This window comes from Halichoerus grypus, chromosome 6 (genome assembly GCF_964656455.1).
Source record: "Halichoerus grypus chromosome 6, mHalGry1.hap1.1, whole genome shotgun sequence".
In the NCBI taxonomy this organism is placed as follows: domain Eukaryota; kingdom Metazoa; phylum Chordata; class Mammalia; order Carnivora; family Phocidae; genus Halichoerus; species Halichoerus grypus.
Genome location: NC_135717.1, coordinates 17,735,586 through 17,751,986, shown reverse-complemented (window position 1 = coordinate 17,751,986; position 16,401 = coordinate 17,735,586). Strand labels below are relative to the sequence as shown.

The following is a 16,401-nucleotide window of genomic DNA, read 5'->3' as shown; positions in this document are numbered from 1 at the left end:
ATAAAGAAGTATGGAGGGTGTCACATACAGTTGTGACTACAGTTAGTTAACAATACCGTATTGTATATTTGAAAGTTGCTAGGGGAGTAAATTTTAAAAGTTCTCATCCTAAGAAAAAAAAATTTAACTATGTGTGGTAATGGATGTTAACTTTCTCTTGCAATCAGTTTGCAACATTTAACACATATCAAATCATTATGTTGTACACCTGAAACTAACAGTGTTAAATGTCAATTATATTTCAATTTAAAAAAAAGAGAGTAAAGGGGTCCAGAAACTAAAACTTTTGAGAACTACTGGGCTACTCGAGGTTAGGTCTGTAGACCTGCACCATCAGCACAATCTGGGAACTTGTCAGAAATACGAATTATCAGGCCCCACCCCACATGTACTGAGGAAGATCCTGGAGGAGTGTGGCCCAAAAACCTGTTTTTACACACTCTCCAAGAAGTGATTCTTATGCTTGCTTAATTTTTTTAGGTGGTTTTTTTTTTAAGTTTTTATTTTAATCACCCTGTGCTCATCACGAGTGTATTCCTTAATCCCCATCACCTATTTCACCCATCCCCCACCTACCTCCCCTCTGGTAACCGTCAGTTTGTTCTCTACAGTTAACAGTCTGTTTCTTGGTTTGCCTCTTTTTCCTTTCCTCACTTGTTTTGCTTCTGAAATTCCACATAGGAGTGAAATCATATGATATTTGTCCTTCTCTGACTGACTTATTTCACTTAGCATTATACTCTCTAGTTCCATCCATGTCATTGCTAATGGCAAGATTTCATTTTTTTTTAAAGATTTTATTTATTTATTTGGCAGAGAGAGACACAGCGAGACAGGGAACACAAACAGGGGGAGTGGGAGAGGGAGAAGCAGGCTTCCCACGGAGCAGGGAGCCCGATGTGGGGCTCGATCCCAGAACCCTGGGATCATGACCTGAGCCGAAGGCAGACACTTAATGAATGAGCCACCCAGGCACCCCAGATTTCGTTCTTTGTTATGGCTGAACAATATTCCACTGCATATATATACCACATCTTCTTTATCCATTCATTAATTGATAGACACTTGGGCTGCTTCCATATCTCGGCTATTATAAATAACGCTGCTATAAACATAGGGGTGCATTATCCCTTTGAATTCATGTTTTTGTATTCTTTGGGTAAATACTCAGTAGTGCGACTGCTGGACGGTGGGGTAGTTCTATTTTGAACTTTCTGAGGAACCTCCAATATGCTTAACTTTTGAGAAGCATTAGACTAAAGAAAATCATGTAAACTGAAATGGGATTACAAAAAAGCTATAAAATGATTTTAGAGAGGACAAAGGACAAATATTCAAAACTATAACAAGAGAAAAACTTACCTGAAATAAAGAGGTGTGTATACAAAAGAAAGGGGCTTATTCTGCCCCAAGAAGAAATGATAAAAGCTAATCAATACTAAGAATTTTAGGAATAAGGAAGAAATGTAGGCCAAAAAAGCACATACACAAAGGAGAAAACACCACATTCAGACTTCCTCACAGCACACAAGAAGCCAGACAACAGTAGTACCGTGTCCACAAGTGCTGGGGCAGGGAGTTACTTAACCCAAAGCTCTCCTTTGAGTACAAAGGAAGAGGACATCTTCTCAAACTCAGAAACTCAAATAATATATTGCCCACAAACTCTTCTTTTTTTTTTAAGATTTTATTTATTCATTTGACAGAGAGAGCGAGCGAGTGTGCGCACGAGTTGGGGGGGGCAAGAGGGAGAAGCAGGCTCCCCGCAGAGCAGGGAGCCCGATGCGGGGCTCGATCCAGGACCCCGGGATCATGATCTGAGCCGAAGGCAGACGCTTAACCGACTGAGCCACCCAGGCACCACCCCCGGCCTCCCAAACTCTTCTTAGGGAGGAGACTGAATAGTGAAACCATGCAAATAAAGCAATAAATAAAAATGAAGAATTAAGGAAGGGAGCAGCTGTGGCAAGGGGACCAGAGCAAGCATTGAATTAAATATAGAATCAAGACTAAACAGATGTAGGAATCACAGAGCGTGTGCTAGCCAATCTTCTTTCACAAGCAAGAAGTCTCAAAATATATGGGCTAGAATTAAAACATGTAGTAAGGAATTGGTTTTCATCTTCTTTTTTTCTTAAGCCTAGAGGTATCTTTTACAAACTAACATTCCTTGTGGAAAAAGCAATTCCTTTCATTTTAAAACCTCCCGTTAAATTCAGGTAAAATTATAATTTGTTTTTATTAAAAATAAAACTGAGGGCTGGGTCAGTCAGAAGAGTAAGGGACTCTTGATCTCAGGGTCCGTGAGTTCAAGCCCCATGTTGGGTATAAAGATTACTTAAAAATAAAATCTCTAGGGACACCTGGGTGGCTCAGTCGGTTAAGCTTCTGCCTTTGGCTCAAGTCATGATTCCAGGGTCCTGGGATCAAGTCCCATGTTGGGTTCCTTGCTCGGCGGGGAGCCTGCTTCTCCTGCTACCTGCTGCACCATCAGCACAATCTGGGAACTTGTCAGAAATACGAATTATCAGGCCCCACCCCACATGTACTGAGGAAGATCCTGGAGGAGTGTGGCCCAAAAACCTGTTTTTACACACTCTCCAAGAAGTGATTCTTATGCTTGCTTAATTTTTTTAGGTGATTTTTTTTTTAAGTTTTTATTTTAAGCACCCTGTGCTCATCACGAGTGTATTCCTTAATCCCTATCACCTATTTCACCCATCCCGTTCATGCTCTCTCTCTCCCTCTCCCTCTCTCCTTCTCTGACAAATAAATACATTTTTAAAAAATAAAATCTCTAAAAAACTAAAAATAAAAAAATAAAAATGTATATGATGCCACTTTGTCTTTTTATTTAGCTTACTATCTCTGTAACTACACATAAAGAGGCACCTGGAATGGTGTTATTTCTGGATGGTGGAATACTGGCTACATTTCTACACTGTATTTTGTGCTTTACACAGCAGCAGTTCTCAAACATTTTGGCCCCAGAACCCCTTTATACTCTTAAAAATTATTGAGGATGTCAAAGAACTTTTGTGTATGTAGGTTATTTCTGTTGATATTCGTCACATAGAAATTAAATAAAAAATAGAAATTAAAAAGTTTTCAAATATTTCAAATATTCACTTAATAAACGCATTACATGTTAGCATAAAATATTTTTAAATGAAGAAAATGTAGTTTGCCGCCAACAAATAAGTGAGAAGAATAGCACTGTACATTTTTTGAAATCTCTGTAATGTCTGTCTGGCTTAAAAGAAGACAGATTCTTTAATCTGCTTCAATCTGCTGCAATATGCTGTTTTCGCTGAAGTATATGAAAAAAATGGCTTCACAGAGATATGCAACTGACAAAGACTAAAACGTTTCTGCCGCCTTCCTAGGTGACTATACCTGTTCTTTAATACGATATAAAAATTTTACTAGTAATAATTTCTTAAAGGTTAATTGCAATGTGGGATCTGAATGAGTTTTATTCAGTATATTCATCAGAGAAGAAGTAAAAATGACAAACAACATCTTAGTATTTTTATGAACATATATTTGACCTTTGGGACCCCTGAAAGGGCTTGTGGGACCTCCAGGGCCCCCAGATCTATTGAGAACTCCTGCCTTACACTAATGCGGGATGAACACGAACAGATTAGTTAACCTTTCTCAGCCTCATCTCCTCGGCCATTAAAATGAGGATTTTGTGATTTATTAATAAGGGGTTTAATTTCTATTGTTAAAAGTAGATCAAAAAGTTGTCCCCTGGTATCTTATCTTGCAAGGTGTTCACCGGCTTCTGTCTGAAAGAGCTGCATTTTTTCCAAAAGATTTTATTTATTTGAGAGAGAAGAGAGAGAGCACTGGAGAGTAGAGGGAGAGAATCTTCAAGGAGGCTCCCCACTGAGCGCGGAAGAGCCCACATGGGTTCGATCCATGACCCATGAGATCATGACCTGAGCCAAGTCAGATGCTTAACCAACTGAGCCACCCAGGCACCCCGAGAAAGAGCCGCATTTAATACTAGATGAGACTCATCATGATCTCAGCTACCCACGCTGATAATCAGAGGACCTGGTTTCAAAGAGTAATGCAAGGATGTTCAAGTACAATCTGCAAATACTTATCCAATTTGCTACTGGATTAATAAGGTGATTTTTGAATTGCTGTGGTGGCTGTCCACTTGAGTCATATGTACAACTTTCTCTCATTCAATGACAGTGACAGTTTCTGGCATTGCTTTTCTCGTCATTCATGAACCGGTGGCCATTTACCAAAGATGCTGGAGTCAGAGAAATCACCGCTACCCAACTAGAAGAATTATCGGGGCAAATAATTAACCGGAATCAAATGGAGGCTTTAGCAAAGGAGGAACCAAAAGACACCATCTCAGTATGATCTTCTATTAAACCTGGACATCTTTGGGCCCCTGGACCTATTTAAAGTCTCTTGAACATTTTTAAATAGAAATAAACTGTGGCTTTAAAAACGAAAACAAAACAAAAAAGTTGTCCCTACTCTTTAGCTCAGAAGAATTTTTCCAGAATAGGACTGCTAAGGGGGGCGGGGGGCAAAACAACAATAATTATGTGACGAACAGCTCCCATTTGATGTGCTATTATACGCATAGCGCAGCACTAAGCACTTTACATACATATTCTCATTTCATGCTCACAGCTCTAAGGTAGGTATTATTATCTGCATTTACAAACTGTTAGAATAACTAAGATACAGAGATATTAAGCGTTTCCCCCATGTTCCTCAGCTAATAAGTAGAGCGGAAACGGAAACCGAGGTCTGGCCCCTAGGTCTGGCCCCTAAGCCTATGCTCCTTCCCAGAAAGCAGGTCAACTAGAAAGATCATGCAGCCAGGAAAAGTGATCTGGAAGAGAGCTAATATTCAAATGCAGAAAAATATGCATGATCCGAAGTCCTGAGTAAAACAGCATGTATGCCATGACCGCAACTTCAGAAAGATACGGGCACAAGGACAAATGCTGAACGGGGTGATGCAAGGTAAAAATTACTGAAGTAGATAAGATGACCAATTATTTTTCTCCCCTCAAAAAAAGAATCTCTGAAGGTTGTTCTCGATGAAAATGGTTTTATTCAACTTTAAATGTTCCAAAGTCTTTTAGTAGGTTACAAAGAATTTTTCAAGACCTGTATTTTAATCAAAGTGGGAAGGAATTCCCACAGAACAGAACAGAGGGACTCTGCTTCATGCTGCAGCGTTTCCAATGCAAACTCAAGAAAGCTTCAACAAGCTACCTACGCAAGAGGGTATACCTTGATTATAATCAAGCCTGCGGACGACTTCAGCTTCTCTGAATCAGGCCAGGCTCTGGTGGCAGTACGCAACCCCTGCCAAGAGGTCGTGGACAACTCTGCTGCATTTACTCAGTTGGAGGCAACCCAGACGGGTTAAGCATTCATGCAAAGATCCCTTTGGCTTTTTTACTTTTTTAATTATTAAAATTTAATGTTTTCTATTCAGTTCTACATTTACTAACTCAGAGTTTCTCACTCAGTACTATTGACATTTGGCACTGGATAACTAATTCTTTATTATTCTGTGCATCGTGGGATATTTAGCAGGACCCGTGGCTTCCACTCATCAGATGCCAGTAGTACCCTCTCCTCTCGTTATGTTAGCTAAAATATTTCTCCATGTTGCCTAAAAGCCACTGCAGGACAAAAATAGCCCCAAATAAGAACCAGGGATCTCACTGTAGCCTCAATCCAGCAAAATGGGGAAAAACTCCATTCAAGGAGCCTGAGGGATAAAATGAGCTCACGGGAGTTGAGTGGCCCTCCCCAGTCCCATCTTCCTACAAGTAGCTTAAAAGGGAATACTTACAAGGGGATACGTGGAAAGATTTGCAAGTGCACAAAGACCTGCAATTTGCAAAGTCTGGGAGAAAACAGAAGGGTATAAACTGGCCTCCACCAATCTGAGCTCCCCGGAAACCTGTCTTTGCCAGTATATATACAGATCCATACTCAAGAGAATGCACCATGCAGACAGGAAAGACAGGCTCTCAAGTTTTATCGCAGAACGATGAAAGCAAACTCAGAATCTCAGTTATTTACACCATTTCATTTTGTTCACAGCTTCCTCCCTGCCCCCCTACTTGTCCAAGCAAAGAGAGGTGAGAACAAGAGGAGGCTAAGGAAGGAAGAGGGCTGAGGTTGCCCCAGTGCAGCAGGACGCCCCAGCCCCAGCGTGCGGAGGTCCTCAGAGGACCCCTCCTCTCCTTTCTCAGCACAGGGGCCAGCGGTCAGGGAACACACAGAGTAGGTGGCAGAGCCAGGGCCCTAAGCCAGGGGAAGGAGGAGGCCGGCAGACATGGGAACAGTGGCGGAGAAAGCAGACTTAGGACGAAGACCACGCACCTAGGCTCAGATGGGTTTCCATCCCTGCTCTGACACTTACTGGCGATGGGACTCCCCCCCCAACCCCAGCCTCCGTTTCCTTGTTTGTAAACAAGAGATAAAACCATCATCTATGTCACAGGATTCTGGTCTAGTGAGGCCAGTTTAAAAGATAAGGCAACAATTTGAGGAACTATTCTGAGAAGCAGACCACAAGCGCCCTTCAAAGCTTTTTCTATATCCAGACTGTTAGAGTAGCCGTTGCAGGGACTAGTTCCTGGGCTTTGTTCTTTGAAAGTGATCAGACCAAAATCGATGTTACCAGAAAGCGTATGAGGAAAAAAATGCCAAAAGCCAAGGGGCTGCCAGAGAGCTGTGTGGGGATTCGGGTAGGGCAGAGAGTGCCAACGGGGGCGGGGGGGGGGGGGGGACGGGACGAAGTATCTGGGTTTCCTTTACTCACTAAGGTTTCTCAGAATGATTTTCCTCCACAATAGTGAGCTTATGGTCACTAAAGCTAAACAATTTTCTTAGAAGTTTTATTGCTTCACTTGGTGTCTTCAGTGCACAGAGGCAGTTGAGCAAAACCATCAAAACAAATGTTAATTAAATCATCAGCACTGTCCAAATAATGGAACAAGTTCTGACAGCTTCACTTGCAACCGTCATAAACAGAAAAAAGGCGTATCACATGAACGTGTAAGCCTATTGTTTTTTAAGGAGAAGTACACCAGCTTACAAGCCTACTTCACTTCCCAGGCCCCCAGCAGTCTCCATTTATTTTGCCTTTTCTCAAATACTAAAATTCAAGACTTCAAAAATGTTTTAATAGTGCCTAATAGGCAATTTTCAAGAAGTACGCACCACATTTTTAGGTTCTGTTTATATGGCAATGTCAAGTTAGTTCATACTGTGTTTCACCTTACCTCATCAACAAAACTTAGGCAACGCAGAAGAGAGGCAAGCATATATTTTTGATTTGTATTATCTGATATTCCCCAACCTGGCCTCCAGGAAAATAGGTCTATCAAAGCAGAAATGGAGTTTGCTCAGAACATGCAGCTGAACAAAGCCAACTAAAACACACAGCTTTTGGCATTGGAAAATGATTTCTGAAAAACAAGTTTTACTAGAGCAAACTGCTAACTCCAAACTGAATGCTAAGCCAGTATTCACCTACCTAAAACCAAATCCAATCCAACAGAACTAATCTTTGCTAACTATTATTTAAATGAAATGACACATTTTAAGATCAGCCAAACTGCAGGAGATTCCAAAGCGTACACTCATAAAAATCAAAGCTCTGCCTCATTTGCAATTTTTTTCTTTAATCATCAAATATTGCAAAATATAAATCTGCTAAGTCATCTCAAATATCCACGTTGAAAATGAAAGCTACCAAGTACAAATAAAGTTCAAATCCCTGTCGGCTTTTAATACACTCTCAAACTCTGTAATAGTGTTTAATCTAACAAGTGTGACAAATAACTCTCTAACAGTTTTTAATCCCAGTATGATAAATGGAATTTGGAATAAATTAGTATACTATGAGCTGTCCTCAAAACTTCATGCTATATTTTCAGCTCCACAGTAGCTCTGAAAGAATTTTAACTTCCACTTACTAACAACAACAGGCTACATGAAACAGCTCAGGCTTGGAGGGGTCTGATTTCAACAGCCTGTTTCCTGGGGTAAAGGAGAAAGATGGGGAAATCTTTCATTAGCCATACCAACCTTTACGGTAGAGGAAAAAATGTGTGCAGTTCACAGGACGTACTCTACTTGAAAAGCATTTGTAATCATTCAGTGTAAAACACAAGCATTCAGAAACTAAAAGTTTCTGCTCAGACACAATTTCCTCTTTCTATCTACCATTGAAAGTAGCCATTTTTAGGCAAACTGCACTTTGACTTTTGAAAAAGGTATTAATATAACTGTGGATAATTAGCCGCCAGTAAATGAGTTACTGACTGCAAATATGCCCACACTTGATCAAATTATTCTGAACTGACCTCATCCTCCCTAAGCCCCAAGTAGGGAAGAAAGCCCTCCACATCCTCTTCCTCCCCCTCCCCCCTCCTCCTTCAGGAAGCCAACCAGCTCTTGCGACCTTGACCCCTGCGTAACTGCACAGCAGACCTATCAAGCCCACGGGCACATGCTAACCCCAGCATGAGCAAGACACCACGAAATCTGAGAAAAAGCAAAAAACAAACCAGAAGGGACAACCAAGAGCTGTAAACTGAAGGGGATGGAGGTGGATGACAGAAGATCAAAGGAAAGATGTCATCTTTCTGACGGGTAAGGAAGAAACAACATAAGTTGTTCAAAATATATTAGAAAGTACAAGTACTTACGAAGAACTAAGCAGAGCTAGCTCCTTAGAAAACATGGGCAGAAAGGCCAAAAATAGATCAAGGAAGAATCAGCATCTGTATCTGGCATAGGTAAGCAATCGCTACCCCATCGAGACCCCAAACTGCATTTAAAAAGAGTAAGAGCATATGTGGTGGGCAGACCATACCACTTTCTCCTGAGGTCGGGGATGGTGGTGGGGTGGCAGCAGTGACACTGTGTTTGTCCCAGACAGTCTCCAAGATACCTATCAAGAAAGGAGAAACTGAGTTTAAGAGAGAAATGAAGTCTAACCTTTGAAAATCAGACTGAGAAAAATGATCTCATATCTCTGATCAAACATCAGTATTTAAACATCCCTCTCTCCACCGTATGTCCAAGTGGACATTCCCGGACAACACCACTCGGATGTTCCAAACTCCCTTTATTGTCCCCCACAAACCTGCTGCTACTCCTTACCTCCTCACCCAGCCAACAGCACCATCCCACACAACCTCCACCTCAGGCCTCTGCTGGCCCATCTGGCCATGCCCCACCGCCACACAAGGCTGCACCCGCTGAACTGTGTGCTACTCCGTCCACACCAACCTCTGACCTGCTCTCCTCCTTCCCTCCAAACTTGACCTGCCCCCCTCCCCGCCCAGACTGATGGCTGCTATCTGTCCCTCAGAGTTACACCCAGCTGTCATCTTTCCCAGAAAGTTTTGTCTGCTCAGTTCTGCATGCGCTTAAAACCCACCTCTACTATAACTCTTAACACACTGGTTTTAGCTGTCTTTCTCCCCTACCAGAGTACCCCATACTAGAGGCAGAGACTGCGTTTTACTCCTCTCTGTATCTCTTTACAGAACCCACCACATAAGATGATGGATTGTAAAAGCTTTTGAAAATACTGTTTTCAAAATGTTTAATACTATAATATAGATAAACCTTGAAGTATCACACTATGAAAAAGAAGCCAGACACAAAAGGCCACTTATTATATGATTTCTTTTTTATGAAAAGGCCAAATAGGAAAATCCAGAGACAGCCAGATTAGTGGTTTCCTGGGGCTCGGGGCGGGGAGGGGGGGTGCGGTAAGGAAAATGTTCTGGAATTAGATGGTATGATCGCTATGCAACTCTGTGAATATATTAAAAACCACCAAGTTGTAACAATGTAAAATGGTGGATTTTATGCTATGTGAACTAATCCCAATTTTAAAAATTTTAATGTCTGCACAGTAGGATAGAGAGGTATCAGACATGGTCCTTAACTGCAGAAATGTAACCTCTAGTTGGGGGCATCAATAAATGTGCTCTGAATGAAATGCTCTGAGGTGTGGGTTTCTCCTAGGGATGCAGGGAAGGACAGGGGGCAAATGACAAGTTTACTTCTGATCAAGCATTCTTCACCGATTTTAAGTGCCCACTGCATGTCAAGCACTTCTGTAACCCCTACAAAAAAGTTCCTAGACATCCAAGAGGAAAGCCAGGCAGAGGAGCTGGAGATTTTTTTTAAAAGGCTTTTTTCGGGGCGCCTGGGTGGCTCAGTTGTTAAGCAACTGCCTTCGGCTCAGGTCATGGTCGCAGGGTCCTGGGATCGAGTCCCATATCGGGCTCCCTGCTCCGCGGGAAGCCTGCTTCTCCCTCTCCCACTCCCCCTTGCTTGTGTTCCCTCTCTCACTGTGTCTCTCTCTGTCAAATAAATAAATAAAATCTTAAAAAAAAAAAAAAAAAAAAAAAGGCTTTTTTCACTACAACATCCCTTCCAGCAGCAAGCCTGGGCCCCCACCCCCCACCACCCCCCCAACCCATGCCTCAAGGGTCCTGGGACCAGGGCTGCACCTGTGCCTCCTCACGAGCAGCCTGGCCCTACTGGGCCAACACGCTCCACCCTCGCCCCACCTTCCGGTCTCATTCTGCGGTTTGCTTTTGCTTTCTGTTTATTCTTACTCCCCACACGCCGTCACAAGGCTCTGACAAAACAAACAAGATGACGAAGAAAATGCTACTTACAACTACAACCTAGCGCACAGGGTGCTGATTCTACACCTGGTCTTCCTTCTCTGCACAAAATTTGCAAATTTCCCATCTTCCTGTTCTCCAACTTCTCCTGATCTTAAATTCAAATCCTTTTCAATAAGGTGCTTGCCACCCACCTTCCTGAGAATGCAGTGCTTGGCATTTCAATCACATCCCTGCAGCCTCATTAATCACAGTTCCCAGGCCGACCAATACATAAAGACAGTAAAGGAAAGAGGTCACAAGTACATTCGGAGGTCCTACCGCATGCCGGACACCGCGCCCGCTGCAGACAGCACATGCCACATTCTGTTTTTCAGCTCCGTCACAGTCACAACTAGAACGACTGCTCAAGACTGCAGAGCACCAGCGCCATACTGCTCACCTGTCAGCAGCCCGAGCACGGCCTGCACCTGGTCCAGCAGCAGCTTCCGCAGCTCCTCCTTCCGAGCCACGCTGAGGTCCTCGCGGGGACAAGCCAGCTCTTCCGAAGTCGTCTTCAACATGATCAGCCCGAGGGGGGTTGTCACGGGGGACTGGATCAACTGCAGGGAAAAGGAAGTTCTGAGCAGGCTGTCCAGCTGACGAAAGTACAAGGAGGACGGAGGAACATTAAACCTCGAAGTCCTTCCATGGCTGAATCTCGCAGGCACAGGCCGCATCGCTCAGGGCTCTACAGTCCAGTTAGGTCCCTTTTGGAGCCAAAGTGTATTCTCATCTTAGTCTAAGGACTAAGATTCTAACCATGAACACAATGCTCTTTTACACCTAACATGACAATTTTTTTTTACACATCCACAATCCCAACAGAGCCTTGGTCACTTTGCCCAGATTCAAGTGTTAGCGACAGAGATATGTGTGAACCAATTTGTGGTATCTTTCCAACATTCGGGTGTTAAATCAATTTTATATTTCTAAGCTTTGCATGCTTCATGAAAGTTCAAGACTAAACATGTGGCAGAGCAGAAACATGCATACACATCATCCACCCATGACTTCATCATCGACTACGGTTATGATTTTGCAAATACCTATGTAGCAAATTTTAGTTACTCTTTCTATCACCGGCAATATCCACTATGCTGTAAGTTGCGTTAAACAAGAGACAGAAGGTACACCTTCAAGAGCATAACCCTACTTAGCTCTTTCTAATCAATTTCACAAAATTCAAAGCATTACTTACTATTCATTTTTTAGTTTCCAGAAACTGGTAAAAGCAAGTTGCCACTAAAATTCTGTTGACTTATAGGCTACAATCTATTAAAAGACACACAATTGAAGAAACACTTGACCATCTTCTTTAATCATAATAATAAGTTCTTTAATCATAATAATAATTCAATCTACGAAACAAGGGAGGAGGAGGGCACCGGGAACGGCAGCTAGGCAGAACGCCTCTTCTCCACTTGAAGCAGCGCAGGGCACTTGCCTTTCCCTTGAAAACAGCTCTCCCCACTGCAGACCAAGGGAAAGCTCATCCCAAAGAGCAGGAAATGCCTTCAACAGTGTGAACTCAGGATAAACTCAACTGCCCTCAGGAGCAGCATGATATAAAAACAGTGGCCATGAGCGGCGTGTTGAAAATGCTATTACATCAATTCTCTTGAAGGCTACAATTTCAAATACATCCTCTACAAGCTTTCTCTTCATTCTGTGCAAGTCTGGGCTACTTCTAACAACTTGAGAAAATGCAAGAGGGGAGGAACAAGAAATCCCCACAGCACCTTTTCTTTACAGAATAAAGAACTGACCCTTCATAAGCATCTCCGTCCATCCAGAGGCCCGTGGGTTATCAATCCATACTTTAGGGTGATGGGCGTTAAGGAGGAGGGCACTTGTTGGGATGAGCACTGGGTGTTGTATGTAAGTGATAAACCACTGAATTCTACCCCTAAAACCAATACTGCATGGTATGCTCACTAACTAGAATTTAAATAAAAAATTGAAAAAAATAAAAATAATAAAGAGTTCCATTACTTTCCTCCCCCACTACCCCCTTACACTTCTGCTTTTCTCCTCTACCTCTTTTGTCTCTATTTCCCCCCAAAGCCCTCATTCTTACTCTCTCAGCTGGGAATGCCTTATATTACCAAATATTCCATTTGGCAATACATTTTTCTGTAGATACGAAATGCTCTATGCTCCCAGAAGTAAAAAATTCCTACACTATGGAAAATGCAGCCGAAAGCCCTCCTTTCTCTCATTTGGAAGAAGGGGAGACGACCAGGCAAAAGCCAACTGAAAATTATTCTTTACCTGAAAGAACAGCCGGATCAAATATTTTTTTCCTCACTAGCTTTGTGTCCAGAAGGCTTGTTAGCAAAATAGTGTTTCCCTTTACCATCTTCACATTTATAATTTATGCTCGTAACATAGGTAATTCTTGGCAATTTATTTTAACAGAGAATAAGCACTTTTAGGTTGAAGTTCAGGTTCTTAGTGTGAGCTTCTGAAAAAGTTCAATGATTTTTATTACACCACCGTATCAGAAAAGAAATGGCAATTCTTTCTATGCTGCTTGCCCCTTAATTATCTGGTCCCAGGCACAATGTGACCACAGGTCCAGCTCAGCAGATTTCAGGAATCTGAAGAATAGACTTTAAAAGGTGTGATGTTTGGGCTTGTGTTTGGGGGAAAGAAGGAGCAGAGGTCAGTTTCGACTTCAACTACTTCCTTCTCTGGTGGCTACAAAGGGTATAACCAACACATAGAACTGCAAGTATCCTTCTGGGGCCCCAAATCAACTCCCCTCGGCCTGCTATGTGGTCACCACAATGATGGCATAAATTGCATAGATACCCAGCCAACCATCACAGAGTTAAAAACAAAAGCAAACTACTATGCACCCCAGACAGCAAGCAGGCAATGATGGGAACTAAGCCAGAAAAAAACCCTTTTAGATGCTTTATTCAAAGGATCATAGTATGGGGGCACCTGGGTGGCTCAGTTGGTTAAGCAACTGACTCTTGCTCTCAGCTCAGGTCTTGATCTCAGGGCCGTGAGTTCAAGCCCCACACTGAGCTTCACGGTGGGTATGGAGCCTACTTTAAAAAAAAAAAAAAAAAGGATGGGGCGCCTGGGTGGCTCAGTCGGTTAAGCGACTGCCTTCAGCTCAGGTCGTGATCCCAGAGTCCTGGGATCGAGTCCCACATCAGGCTCCCTGCTCCACGGGGAGCCTGCTTCTCCCTCTCCCACTCCCCCTGCTTGTGTTCCCTCTCTCGCTGTGTCTCTCTCTGTCAAATAAATAAATAAAATCTTTAAAAAAAAAAAAACAAAAAGGATGTAGGATGGTGAGACTGACTCCAGAACTAGTTTGCTCTTGTTTGCCACTACCTAAAGAAAAGTTTACTTTGTCATCATTATCAAAAATGTCATCAACTGGAAGCGCAGTTAGTTAAGCATCTGGCTTCAGCTCAGGTCATGATCTCAGGGGCCTGGGATCGAGCTTCACATTAGGGTCCTTGCTCAGTGGGGAGTCTGCTTGCCCCTCTGCCCCTTCCCCCTGCTCCTGCTCTCTCTCCCTCTCTCAAATAAATAAAATCTTAAAAAAACAAAACAAAACAAAACCATCAGCAACGGAGCACCATCATTCTAGACATGGTCTTCATGCCACTAACTGGTTCTCATGGATAAATGAGAAGCAGAGAATACGACTAAAAGGATTTTAGAGATCACTTTGTCCAATCCTCTTGTTTCACAAAGAAGGAAATGGAGGCTCCCAAAGGGGCAGGAGTTGCTAAAATCAAAGATGATCTGTGACAAAAATGGACACAGACCCCAAACCCACAGGCTCTCTCCATGCTCTTTTCACTACGGGGTGTTTCAAAGTCACAAAGGTTGCATGAGGTAAGCAGAGTCACTTCTGAAGGGTGGGAAGAGGGAAGTGGTGAACAGAGAAAGAAAACTAGCCTTTTTAAACTTCATGAGCACTTCACCTAAAAATGCTCTTCCAAATTGTCATTTGTTACCAGTAATTACATTATACTTCAAGGGTAGACAGGAAATGTCTGCTCTCCATCACAGGAAGTGATCCCAGCTGGGTGGAAACATGGCTCCTCCTCACCTGCTGCGGCTAGCACTGTGCATCTCCGGCTCACATTCCACTGCTTCTTCTCACAGGTCATGCCCTGCACTAACCCACCTAAGAACGCATTCTCCCTCTATGGGGGCGATGGAGAGTTACCACAACTGTCCTCATCTTGGAGTGAAGGCAAGTGTATCAGAGAGAGCCAGGAAAACCTCTCACCTCATGTCCTACCACTCTAGGTTCGCTAGCCTCCTTGCCATTCCTCAGGGAATGGCACTCCCTCACTCAGGGTCTTTGCACCTGCTAGTCCCTCTGCCTCAAATGCTGTTGCCCTAGATACCCACATGGCTCACTCCATCACTTCCACCTAGGTTTCTGCTCAAATGGCTGCTCCTCAAAAAAGCCTTCTATCATCATCCCATCTACATAACACCCCCTGGCATTCTTTCTCCTTACCCTGGATTTAAATTTCTTCGTCATACTTATCACTACCTGTAAGCTTATTTGCTTATTGTTAATGGATGTCTGCCCCTTGAGATTATAAGCTCCATGAAGGCAGGGACACTGTTTTTGTTTCATTACTTTATCTCCACCAGATGTTTAGTTAGCACACGGCTGGTATTCAACAAATACCTTACTGAATAAATGAATGAATCTCCTTTGCAGCATCAATCCAATAAATCTCTAGATAAATGGATCACTATAGAGAACAAAAAAAAAATTGAATGAAGAATTTTTGTGCCACTTTGAGGAAATTTGAGAGAAGCAATAAGGATGCTGTATTTTTTCTTACCGGCCTCATCATTCAAATGCTTTGTAGAGAGAGCAGACAGAATGTTAGAAAATGGTATTGTTCTAGAAAATCCTGAACTTATAGTCACCGAGACACTGATTTTCAGAGAATTTTATTCCTATAAACTGTACATAATCCCCATTTCCTGCATACCCACAACTATCTCAATAATATGAAAATGTTTACAACTTCATCACAGGATTCAAATGAACAACAGCATCTCCTGCCTGGCTTTTAGGTCCCACCTTTACTCTGATGAGTTCGAAATCCTGACCAGTGGCCAGATCTCTTTCTTGAGCCCCAGATCCACAGCTCTCAACGTCTCACTAGATATACACAGAACACACAAATCCTGAATGCGCTTTCTGCCAAACTGAATTCCCCATCTTCTACCCAAATCCATTTCCTCTTCCTTCACCCCTGGCCTAGAAAATCGGCTACCTGAAACAGAAACCTCCTTTCCCTCACCCCTACCACCCCGTCACTGATCAAAGCCTCTTGACTGGGTGTCCTAAGTGCCCCACCTCCACCCACCAGAAAGGCCTCAGGGCCAGGTCCTCCCTGTCTCGCTCACACTCAGGGCTCCAGCCCCTCTGCAATCTAGACCCCTACTGTTACAGAACTGTCTTTCCAACACAAAAATGTGGTCATGTGTTCTCCCCTCTCACACACTTTTCATTAGCTCCCAAGGAAGGACTATGAATTACAAATCAAAGCCCCCTGCAAGAGCAAGGCCCTTCCTGGCCTGGCCCTGGCCCATCAACCTGGCCACTTACTCCAGCACCCAACAACACTGAAAACACCTCAGTTCCTGGAGGCTAAATGCTATGCCACCATAGTAATTACCACAGTGCTGG

General features: G+C 43.0%; 1 protein-coding gene across 6 annotated transcripts in view; it reads right to left on the bottom strand.

Annotated features, from left to right (window-relative positions):
* The window catches only part of XPO6 (exportin 6), a 101,970-nt gene that overhangs the window by 50,878 nt on the left and 34,691 nt on the right, over window positions 1-16,401 (bottom strand). For 5 of the 6 annotated variants that reach the window (XM_078074657.1, XM_078074658.1, XM_078074660.1 and 2 more), the window contains 2 exons: window positions 11,110-11,269; window positions 8,891-8,968 (listed from right to left, as the gene is read on the bottom strand). In XM_078074657.1, the coding sequence (XP_077930783.1) occupies window positions 8,891-8,968; window positions 11,110-11,269 (238 nt within the window). The remainder of the gene's footprint in view (window positions 1-8,890; window positions 8,969-11,109; window positions 11,270-16,401) is intronic. The other variant, XM_078074659.1, reaches the window with a different exon arrangement.